Here is a 12,376-nt window from a genome sequence, read left to right as displayed (position 1 = left end):
ACCTCCAAGCCTCCTCCTCCAGGACAGCTAATGTGAGCAGACAGCAAAAGCAAATCATTGAGTAGGAGGACCTCTTTTCACCAGCCCATAGGTGATTAAATCCTGGCTATGCAAGTATGTGGGAATGGCCGCATTACGTCACACCAAAGGTCTCCTGTTTCAGTGTCTTGTCTCCAGGAGTGGCTACTGACATGTGCTCAGGAAGAGAACGAGAACATGCTTCAGGCAGACTGTGGACTTCCCCAGGTAACCTCTATCCTAACAGGAAAATATGCCACAAAATGAAGTGCTCTAAGACAAGATTTTCTCTATTACTAGTACGTGTTTTCATATACCTTGTGTTTCTATATACTCTGTGACACATGTCACCTACTCTAGAGATAAGGTGGTAAAAATATCATATAATTAAAGTAGCCATGTCGTTTCATAAAACAAGATTTGCTGTCAAATACAATTAGTAAAATCTAGATCAGATGGAGAAATTTATACTAAGGCCAAGAAAAATAAGCAGTAATCAGTAAAATTTGTTTTACTTTCCTAGCAGAACTGAAAAATAATGGATCAAAAGCTTACCGTGTGTTTGGCTTCAGGTTCTCAATTGGCAAATGAGTAGTCCCTGCAGTCCTCGTTGACCATTTATTCTTCAAAAAGTCATCGTAGGATGCACTGTAAACCAGATAGCCTGTAAATGAGAAAGACAAACAGTTGTGGGGATTCTAAATTTAAACTGGTAATAGCATAACTCTTAGGTGTTGTAGATTTTATGGGTTAAAAGGAGTGAAAGCATCTTTGAATTCGAAAGTGATTGGATGCCTAACGTTCCTGGAAACACCCAGGCTAAAAGAACTACCTGTCATTAGCCAATACACAGACATAGCATATGTCAAGCGACTTCTCTCACTGTCACCCTTGAGTCCATAAATACTGCTCAACACCTCTATGCAAGTTACCAGAGGAGAGTTCGAAAAACCTGCTTCTGCCTTTCATTTTAAAATTGCTGCTACTATACTGCTTTCTCATCACTGTCAGTTAAATTAATCTACCTCAAACACTGTTTACATTGTGTTACATCTGCATTACAGTGTTTTCTCTCTGGATCCAGACCAGCACACCTGGCATGTTTCTTTTTAAAGTGTTCACTGAGATGGAAACAGATCTATCTCATTTTAAATGAGCTCTGGCCAAAATGAAAGATAAAGACTTGAGAAAGCCTATTAAGCTAGTAAGAAACTAAAACATGCAAGCAGTAACTTTGGGGCAAGGGAACAAAGATTTTGAACACCTGGAATACCTTCCTCCTGCACTCTGCTCACATGAGCTCATAGAGAGAATCCATTCTTCATTCTATCCCAAACTAAAGGAAAATGGTTAAAAGAACTGTGCAAGAAACATTCATTAATATATAAAAAGAAAAAGCCCCATCCAAGGTAGGAATCCAAAGGGAGGAGAGGCACATTCTACTTTATGAGTTGTTACTATCTATATTTTGCCTTTGACAAATTTGCAGTATTAGACTAAGAAATTTGTTACCATAACAGCAAGTATAGCTCAGAGCAAAGCACGATCATTGCAGCAGTTCAGATCAGAGGACGTACCAAGATGCCAATACTGGTTTAAAATACAGGGAAGGTTAAAAGATGACACACTGGACACCTTCACTGCTTTAAGTGACACACCGCAAAGAAACTAATATAGTTAGAGATACTGTGCCATTGCTGTCATCCGCAGAGGTAGACAAGATTCAACAAAAACTACATGCACCAAAGCAGTGGCCTTTTCCATTGCTCACTTTAGACCTTTCGGGTCGACTGACAAATATGGGTTGATTCATTCCTAAGGTATTTTGGCTATTTATTTACTCTAGGGGCTTTTCTCCAGTAATTTTTGAGATTCATTTTTGAAGTCGGACTGGGTTTCTTTGTGGCTCTCAAAAGCCCTAAAGTTCCACATTATTTCTTTGTGTACAGGAACAGTTCGGTTCTGGCCTGCATCACCGATAGTGCTAGTAGGGTATGCAGTTTTGGCAAACCGCAACAAACACTATTCTACCACGTTCCCACACGGCCCTTTCCTTCACTCGCAGCCCTCCTGGTTGGCATTCAGGAGGGAGCAAACATCAGCTTCAGAGATTCAGAAAAAAGCCTAACCAGAAACACATCTGCAGGCAGTTTACTCTCCTTAAGCCATACTCACAGCTGACAAGGCACAAATCAGCCCCAGTCACATAGTCGCATTAGCTCAGAGCAACCTGAATCCATGTATGAATGTGGCTCAAAAGGCACATTTGGAAGGTTGCTTTGATGGTGTTGATAGCTTTACCTGAGGGGCAGAAGTGCTCAGTCAAGCTAAGTGTTATCATATGTATCTGCAGGAAGTGGTGACTTCAGAATTGTTGGCACAAAAGCTGTGCCAAAAATGGAGCCCTTTGAAACATCTAGACCAGCATGAGCTGATATTACTGGCCCTGGTCTAGCCCTGACAAATCACAGAGAGACCTTTCTTGCTCCTCGGAAACTAGCTCACATCTCTTGAGAGAACTGTAATGGAGAGACAACTTCTCTGAGAGGTTAACTCAATTTAAGGCAAAGATCTTCATTTGACAAAACTTCCCTTTCCCCCATCCCCCAAACCCACTCAGGAAAACAGCCCCACATCTCCTGGTGCTGCAGCCACCAGCTGCCAGCTCTGCAGTACCTGTTACCATGTCTCCTTGAGCAGGTTTGGCCCAGTCCACAATGACAAAGGAGTGACAGCCTTCTACTGCCACAACGGTGATGTTGTGAGGGGCCTTCAGGGGACGTAGCTCTTTCTCTTTAAGGTCATTAGGAATGATTTCATCAAGGCTTTCCACTTGGAAATGCTCTAGAGCCTCTGTCAAGGAGCAGGGAGCTGCTGGGTCTTTATTTAGATAGGTCACATAAGGAGCTGGAAGAGATAAGGAAGGGTCGCATTTAGTTAGCAGTTTGTAGATACCAGCAGAGAAGTACACTGACAGACAATTTCTTGAAAAGGAGAGAATGAAGTTTCGCGATGCTTTTTAAAATTCCTCCCCCTCCAGCCTATTGAAATTACTTCACTAATACAAATCCCCTATTTTATTCTAAACAATAAAAATTAGACTTTCATTTCCTGAACTTCCAGTGTGTATATCTACAAATTCAATGAAGATTTTGATTTTCATTTTCTGATGCCGTTTAGAAACTTTTTGGAGTGTTCCTACAATTTCACATACCTATATGATTCCCTCTACTCTGAGCAACAGATAGGGACTTCCACAGCTTGGGGAGACACCATCTGATTAGTTGTGCACTAAAATGGCAGATTCCAGCTGAGATTTGGCAGGCAAAAACCCTACACAGGATGTATGTAGCATGAAGAAAGCCTGAAGTGTAATGGTTGGAGGCCATATGGCCACAGAGCCAGTACACTGGTCTCACTAGTGGTTTCAGGAGCACTTTGCTAACATGTGATGCTGAAACAGTGCCATGGGTGCTCTTCACAGCCTCAGTCTCTGGGCATACAGAAAGGGAGGGCAAGTGCTTCAGAGAATCACAGAACAGTGGAGGTTGGAAGGGACTTCTGGAGATCATCTAGTCCAACCCCCTGCCCAGAGCAGGGTCAGTTAGACCAGGCTGCTCAGGGCTGTATCCAGTAGAGTTCTGAATATCACCAAGGATGAAGACTCCACAGCCTCTCTGGGCAACCTGTTCCAGCATTCAACCACCTTCACAGTAAAGACGATTTCTCTTATGTTTAAATGGAATTTCCTGCATTTCAATTTGTGTTCGTTGCTTCTTGACCTGTCTCTAGGTATCACTGAGAAAAGTCTGGCTCCGTTCTCTTTAATCCCCCGTACGGTATTTACACACATTGTCAACATCGCCTTGAGCCGTCTCTTCTCCAGGCTGAACAGTCCCAGCTCTCCTACCCTCTCCTCATACGAGAGCTGCTCCAAGCCCTTAATCATCTGCATAGCCCTTAGCGGCTCCCCGCACCCCAGTCTAGCCCATTCGAATTTGGGCAGCTCTGGCTGCCCAACCTGAATATATTTTTTTGCACTTCAAGGTGGCAGTTCCTGAACTGGTCCCCGCAAAGTCCCAAGGGCTTCACTGTGCTATGCCAGTAAACATGACATAAGAGACAGTATGAAAGTACAAATAGCTTCAGAAAAATTGATTGGCATTGTGTGTGCATTCTTTACCCTTTCCTTCTCTTCTGCCCCTCTGAGCAGACTCTTGCACCTTGCCAAAGGAATTTAGAAAGCCAAACAAAGAGTTTGGTGTTCTCCAAGTAAATAAGCAATGTTCAAATCCTGGCAGCTTTAGATTGTGGCTGTGCCCTTGCTTGGCAAGCAGGAACTTTCTAATGCAGGTTATTTCTCTCCAAACAGAAATATGGGGCCTCAGAGATATGTTCAAGAGAGCACGGAAATCATTTACTGATCTCTGTAAGCAGAAACCACTGAAGTATGGCTCACATTCAGTTTGGCTGATGAGCTGGGAGAAGTGGGATGCCAATATTCAGATCTACCCCACAACTGTCCCAATCGCCCAAAGACAGAACGATCAGCTTTACGAGACGCAGGAGAGTGGTCTGATTGCAGAACCCTCCACACACTACCTCCTGCTTCTCTGGGAGGCTGGGCAAAAGTATCACCTTTCTCGGCCTTTCACAGGCCAAAACAGATCTCTGCAGGGGCCTTAGATCAATATCTAAGACCTTAGCCAGGTCTTAGTGGCTTTTTCTTAAAAGAAGCATCCTAAAGCTGGGGTGAAACAACACAGGACACAAGAAGAGTAATTCTGTCAGGTGAAGCCTGACTAGTTAATGAACTGATGTGGTTCCCTGGATATTAAGCGACGGGGATTCATGATGTGGGAGGCCCTTACCTTCCAGGCCTGTTCTTTCAATGTGTAACTTCTATTTTTAGAAGCTTTATACCGACCAGAATTGCACTTTGGTTCAGGAAAAGACTAAGCTTTTTATTGCCTTAAATGTCACCGTAATAGTCAAAGTAAGGACTTTAAAACTTGCCTTTGGAAATGTTTATTCGGGAAAAATAATGCAATTCGCTGAGATGATAATATTTTTTCCCTAGTGCCTTGAAATGTTTGTAAAAGCCAACATTTCTTGGTTTATCTTATTGGATTTCATGCCCTAAAGGGAGTTTTTCCAGATCTGGCAATGAAGTTAATTTTAGCCCTTCTGTCTAAATGAATCAAGAAGCACTGTCAATGGGAGAGCTGAACAGAAACATCAAAGCGTCTGGATAGCGGGAAACTGAAGATGCACTGGAAAAAAAATCAGCAAATATAAAACCAAATCTTTTACTCCAGCAGTAGACCACCACTCTGAGCCACATGAAGCTTGCGGATGTTGGAAATGAAGGCAACGCATGAAAGTTGTCAATAGTCAAAGTTGACTCTCAAGCCAATGAACTCACGCCCAAAACCCTGGTTCGGCCAGCAGACGACCTGACCCTTAGCTCAAGTGCCAGAAGTTTATAATGGGCTCCCAGGGGCCACCAGTCCAGGGTGAAGACTGGAATGCAGCTCCCTACTGCCTCAGATCCTTCTAGTCTGGCCCTGAGTTGCTGCTCTAATATAGAAGCAAAGCAGCTCTGAAGTGAGTAGTACAATGCCAACCTTCACACTTGAATGGCTCACATATAGAGGAGCCAGCCTTTTGGGTCTTGTTGATGCACTAGGGGTTCCTTCTAGAACTACAAAGCAAAGCTACAAATAGCAAAGTAAAATTTGTATCTATTAGTTTTACTTTTTGGAAAGCTCATATCCAAAATTTCACTCGTTCCTTGACTTTCCCATATGTCCTGCATGCAGCATACCAAGTTCTCCTTTGATCTATATGCTCATGTAAGGTGGGTGATATCACTGCAGTTGCCTGAGGCAGTAGAAATGAAATAGTTTCTTCAGAGAAAGACTCCCACCTATATGAAGATTTGCACTGAATGAACTACTGGTATGAATTTAAACTGAGGCAGTTCAGCTGAACTGAGCACCAAAGTAGATACTCTTGCTTCCTTATTGACCTAAGCTAAACCAAATACAATGCAGAACACAAAGCAGCACACTTACATTGAAAGAGTACAAAGGGGTTGCATTGCCTCAAAAAACTGGTGCAAGTCCACATGTAGACTTGTAAGCATCAAAGCTATGAAAAAAGTCCTGCTGTTTGCATTTCCCAGGAGGCAGTCCTTATAAGAATCACAGGTTATTTTGTTGGACATATTTGTGCAGTGGCCTCAGCTTAAGGACCAACCTTGCTAGAACATGAATTATTTGCAGCACAAGTAATAAGCTACATAAAACAAAGTATATGCTTACCAGTGAACCGTTTCTTCCCAGCAATATCATATTCTGACAAAGGGCTGGTACCAACAATACTAGTCTCTGGATAGACAATTTCTGATTCTGTTGTTGTAGAAGTAGTGGTGGTAGTGACAGTGGTGGTGGTTGGTGGCAAAGTGCTCTCAAAAAACTCATAATCTTCAGAGGAAACATAAAATGAAAACATTAGCTTGCTTCATGTTATTTTGGCTTAACTATGAGAATGGAAACATTTGCATCACAAGCCACAGTTCCACAAGAACGCCAAGCATTCTCTGACAGATGTGGCACACTCCTTATGGGTGTCTAGGTTAGCCTCTACTGTACCTCCGTCTTGCAAGCGTTTCTAACAGACTGATAGAAAGCAAGAACAAAGTCTTTGCCTTACAATACTAATGCCAGTTAGTATAGAGGTTTATGTAGACCTCACTCATACAGGTAGAGAGCCACAATAAACAAATGCATTCATACAGCAATATTCTGAACTCGCTGCTACTACCACCTCCTTTAACAACCCTCAAAGGAAGACAGCACAGTAGTTGAATCCCTGGCCACAGCCCTCAGATGCTGAAGGAGGAAAATTAAGTGAAAAAAAATCACTTTTTAAACAACCTTTGTGTTATTCCTCTGTAATCCTAGAGCTGATTCATACTGCTCTTGAACTTTCCTACAAACTAGAAGTATCTAATCTTGTACTTGCCACTAACGGTCCCATTAGGTCCATTAGGAGCCGTTAGGGAAGGTAAACTGGCACATGTGGACCTCTGGGCCATTTTCCCTCAGTTCATGCCAACTGAGCAGTGAGAAAGAAAAACCTACTGCAGTGCTAGGCCCTCTGCTACACAGCTGGCAGATCTTCAGTGGTTGGTCTAGGAGCTCTAATACAGACCACACTAGCAAACAGATGAAGATACACTGACACAGCGAAGTACCTAGTTCCATGAATCCACCAGTTTCTCAGGGTAAGCAGCCCTATATGGGACCTGGTATTCAGTCCCATTTTATCTGATGTTCTTCTTTGAAAAGCTAGTGCAATAAAAGATGGACAAAAACAGAATGAAGGGCAAAGAAGCATTTGGCATCCCTGCCATGTCCTCCCATAGGCTGTGAGGCTCTAGTCATTGCCTGGAGTGTTTCCTGCTTAAATATCTCTGTTTTCTGTAGGTGAAAACTGCTCCTATAGGGAGATCTAGCAAAAGTCCTGAGCACTGTGGATATTCTACTTACGTGGAGGTGTAACTAACATGGGATGTAGGAACTGCGCAGATTTTAGTCCATTTTCTCCTTTCTACCCCCAAATTCTAAATTTTGGCTTCAGTATCAAGCTAGTAGAATAAAAAATCACAAACGTCATTTCTAGGATATCTTTCTCTCAATGGCTTCACTCTCCTTTTCCATTAGCAGAGTAAGGTAAAGGGACCTTCACGTCAAGAAACAGTTGTCTTGGGTACCCCTGTTTTTCATATGTGACACACGACTCGAGAGAGTTATTCCAGCTCACCACTGCTTCTTAAACTCCTCTTCATCAACTGGCCGTCTATAACCCAATTTCAAAGAAAAAAAAAAAAAAATGCCACTTGCAAAAGACTTTTACAGCCAAACAGTACCGTCATCATATATCACATATGCCTCCGGAGTTGCTGTCACATCTGAATCCAGTCCTGAAAATATATCTGCTGAAGAAGAAAGAAAAAATATTAAAAGAATTCAATGGTATTATCCCCACCCTTCAAACAAATTACTTCTTGAATAAAGTTTAAAATAAAAATCTTTAGCCAGCTAATTTGTAAAGAAATAAGACAACTGCCAAGTTTCCAGATAACACAGTGACATTCCACTCTGTATATTCAGAACAGATGAGTAGCTAACTGCAACCAGCCAGGAGTTTTGCTAGAGGAAAATGGGTTCAGAGCTGCTACTCAACAGCTAGAGTAATGCACCTTCTGGGAACTTTGCCTTAGGCCACAGGGTTCTTGGAGAAAAGGCAGCACAGTCAGCATCCACCTAACACTCAGGTCAGGATTTCATACTGTTTTATAGTGTCAGGAGCAGCTTACGTGAGGAATTTATATGCACAAAATAGAACAAGCAATTCAAATAAACTGAAAACCTCTATTCAAATATTTTCTACAGACAAACAACCTACACAGCTGTGTAAGTTACTGACTACGTCTAGGCCTGCAAGTAGTGCAGCCCAAAGGGAACAGCTTTGCGAAACAAAGCAGAAGTTTTACTTTTTACTAGCTGCAATCTGATCCCACGGACTGAATGCCCATTATAGGTTTGGGCATGTACCCATGATCCTGAACTACATCTTTTGCTTTAGTTTCATCCAGAAGGAATCCAGTTTATGTGCACTCAAAATGCTCCACAATGTAAATGACCGCATGGCAAGCAGACATGACTGTGAGGTGCACATCAAAAGCACACTCCCGATCCACACCAAAAACTAATGCAAATGCACCTGCAGACTTCCCAGATGCCTATTCCTATGTATCATCTCATTATCTCTGCATGTCATGCATCCAGCCCCTGAAACACCTGCTCTGAGGTATGTCATCTGGTAAATCCTGGGTCTTCCCTGAACACTCTGAGAAAGGCATTTTTCTGTATGTTATTCAGGGAAGGTAGAGAGTACACAAAGCTCAGACTAGCCTCGAAAAACAATGCCAAGAAAACAAAAGTGTTTTGATGAAACCCACTGCAGGTGGAATCAAGTCTCCACTTAAATGTCGAGGTTGGGGAGAGGCCATGTGCAAATAAAGGTAAAATCAACCTCAGGATACTTTACAAAAACTGACAATCTTCCTGTAGCACTTTACATGAAAGAAGAAAATGTTACTTGTATTAAGGCTGTACCACAAACTTTACAAAATTTCAATTGCCAATTTCAAATAAATTACAAACATAATCTGAACCATACGTTTGCATTTTGTATTTTATATTTTTATTTAGAACTAACAATTAAGATACAAAGATTGATTTTTTTCTACTACAATAAGTTTCTTGAATAACACAGCAGTGATTTAAATGCCAAAATAAGCTTTGAAAACAGAGGAAATTAGTTAATTCTTGTCAGACTTTCATATAGCAAAATCTAACATTTTCCCATGACAGACTTCTGCAGCCACTGTTCAGGAGATCATTCTAGGCAGGAAATCCACTTGACTTCTGTAAGGGTAGTGAGTGACCTAGCAGATCCTTCTTTGAATCCAGCAGATCTTCTCACCACAGTTTGTCAGCACGAACCAATGTCTGCAATGCCTGCACTTCTGTTTGATTAGGTCCAAGTACTTACAGAGGCTCAGATGTGCAAGAAATCTGGAGGCCTCCTGGGCAGATTTCAACTCACTCACACCTATTGGCTTATAAACTTTTTGTCTACGTTCAGTCCAGCATAAATAATTTATCTTATCTATTATTGTGCTTGGTCATAATCTTCTATTTCCCCTTCTCTGTTCTTTTACATTAGCTATGGCATGATGATGATGGGGTACTTCCAAAAAAAACAGCTCTGTCATTATAATTTTCTCCTTTTACATCTGTTGAGGTTCTCCAACTTGCTTCAAGTACTCTTGCAGTAGCTCTTCAGTTAGCACTGCCTGTACTGATTATAGCTAAGTCTTGGCAAGATTGTTTGCTGTGCTCTCTTGACACCTGAAAGAACAGCACACTGGCGACTTATCACTTTATTTTATCACATGTGAGTAAGAAGTGGTTAGGAATCTACCATTTTTCCTTGTGAATTCATTAAAAAGTTTAGTTGGTTTCACTGATAAATCATGCTTGTGTTGCCAAACTCCTTCCTGAAAGCTGAAGACTGCTGAATCTAGTGAAATGCTGATAATAATTTCTACTGGGATGAGCAAGTATTCTGCCAGATAGTTAACGAATATGCCAAAGCTTAAGTAGAACATGTGGCGGTGTTTTTGGCACTTGCAGCCTCCGGCTGTTTGGGAGTCAAGCACTTAGTGACAACATATCAAGCTTTGGCAGAAGTATTTCCCTAACTGAACTGGAGTATTTTCTAGATTCAGATTGAGAGGAAAGAGATAAAAAAATATTTTTTGTAAACGGTCAAGAGAGAACTGCATGAAATGCTTTGGTAGTTCAAGTAGCAGTTGTTTGTCCCTCTTGAAATAGATACATTAAACAACGCAGCGCTCGTTAAATAAATAGCATAAGGGTGCCTTCTGTTCAAGCACGTTCCTCTGTGGAACAGGCAGGCTATTTTGCTGCATTTCTCAAATGCTGGGGCAGGTGACCACAATGCAAGTAAGGAGAAGAGACAATAACAACTCAATATTTACTCTTCAGAGAAATTTTAACAACTGCCGGGTAGGGATTAATATTGTTCAAGCTATTTAGCACATCAGCAGTGGAGAGCCAACATTATCTTGTCATTTCAGTCTTCCACTTTGATGGATCTGCAGAGATGCTGTTGAAGTGCTGGACAGTTTAAGAAGCAAAACCATTCTTACTGAGCAGGCAGCCTGTGTAAAAACTCATTTTCATTCATGCCTTTTACAAAGTTCAAAATTTCACCAAGACCAGCTGGCAGGGGGGAAAGAAAACAAATAGAACGTTTTTAAATGTTCATTAAATCACATCAAAAATCCCCAACCCACATCTCTGCTAAAAATGGTACTACAAGGCTTTTTATTGTTCAGCTTCTGGAGCCTACGTTCAGGTTTAGCCCAGAAACATTTCATGAACTGTATCACAGAAGCAAACATCTATGCTTGTTGAATAGGGAGCGACTCAGCAGTCAAAGGAGAAATTTAGTAGGCAAAGGATACAAACCCTACAGGTTTTGCATACCGGTTACAAAAAAAGAAAAAAAAAATTAGCTTTCACATTCCGGGAAAAGCCAGGTTTTCTGCAGACATTAATTGTTAAAATGGAGAAGGCCTTCCTCACCAGGGTAACAGTATAAGATTGCAAGTTTTTCTGATGCATTAGACTGAAGCAATGGCTTCAGGGTAGGACAAGGAGCAGTGTATACTAGCAAATTAGACGAAGATCTCAAACAAGTTGTCTGAGAAGTGCAACTCATCTTTGAGTGAGGAATATGTGAGGAAAGGCAGTAAAGAGAATAGGAAGATAATAAGAAGGAAAAAGAAATGCTCACCAGACAGAAAGCCAATTCCTTTAAAAGTAATTCAAGCTAAAATAAGGTAATGCTAAAAAGAAAAACTGGCACACAAAAATGATCTAAAGAGAGTCAGAAGTATATACAATGGGAATTCCTGAGGCTGATCAACGTCAAGATTGAGTCTGGCTGCCTTATTTAAAAACAGTACGGTGACTGAAAAGTTAAGCTGGCTGTATCCAATGAAATACTGCACAAAACATCTCTACCATATGATGCTACCAAAATACTCTTGTGTATGACACATACGTTTTAAGATCATTTAATAAGAAGGAAAACAAAAAAAATTCAGAGAAATATTTAATAACCATGTCATTTATATGTAAATGTTTATGTGCACACATAAACACATACATACATATCTATCCACATATATGTATGCATGTATATAAACATATACACTTTTATACATACAAACTGTAAAAAACTTGACATGAGGCTCATTGTTAGATAAATTCATACAGAAAATCATTGTAATTCCATCAGCAATAACATCTCTGACACACTACTTACCCAGTGCAGCTGGTAAGGCAATTTTCAGTGTTCTGCTTCTGAGATCCTCTCCAAAGGCACCACCCTTAGGCTCAGTGTGCATTGTTGAAGCCACATACTGCCATATCTTCCGCACTCTTTAAATTGATAGTTCAGCTTCCCAGGCCAAGATTATATGACCTGCTTGTAAATCTACTTTGACTTCAGAGGTACAGATGGATAGGGGAAAGGTGATGGGGTTTTAATTACCCATTAAAATCAGCCACTGCAGTCAGCACAACCCCCTCTTTAGGTTATGACCATATTTGTCCCTGCTTGTATTCCCCACTTCCAGGCTCAGTTGGGGACTACCTACAAATGGAAGGGACAGAAACGACAGCAGCAC

The 12,376-nt window shown here is 41.2% G+C and overlaps 1 protein-coding gene across 3 annotated transcripts in view; it reads right to left on the bottom strand.

Annotated features, from left to right (window-relative positions):
• FNDC1 (fibronectin type III domain containing 1) overlaps positions 1 to 12,376 on the bottom strand; it is an 81,646-nt gene that overhangs the window by 16,394 nt on the left and 52,876 nt on the right. For 2 of the 3 annotated variants that reach the window (XM_068938830.1, XM_068938829.1), the window contains exons 12-15: positions 7,955 to 8,020; positions 6,345 to 6,506; positions 2,695 to 2,925; positions 574 to 682 (exon numbers count right to left, since the gene is read on the bottom strand). In XM_068938830.1, coding sequence (XP_068794931.1) covers positions 574 to 682; positions 2,695 to 2,925; positions 6,345 to 6,506; positions 7,955 to 8,020 — 568 coding nt within the window. Of the gene's footprint in view, positions 1 to 573; positions 683 to 2,694; positions 2,926 to 6,344; positions 6,507 to 7,954; positions 8,024 to 12,376 lie in introns of all 3 variants that reach the window. The other variant, XM_068938828.1, reaches the window with a different exon arrangement.

The sequence above is a fragment of the Struthio camelus genome, chromosome 3 (assembly GCF_040807025.1).
Source record: "Struthio camelus isolate bStrCam1 chromosome 3, bStrCam1.hap1, whole genome shotgun sequence".
NCBI classification, from domain to species: domain Eukaryota; kingdom Metazoa; phylum Chordata; class Aves; order Struthioniformes; family Struthionidae; genus Struthio; species Struthio camelus.
The sequence above is the reverse complement of the archived record's forward strand: the minus strand, read 5'-3'. Positions and strand labels throughout refer to the sequence as shown.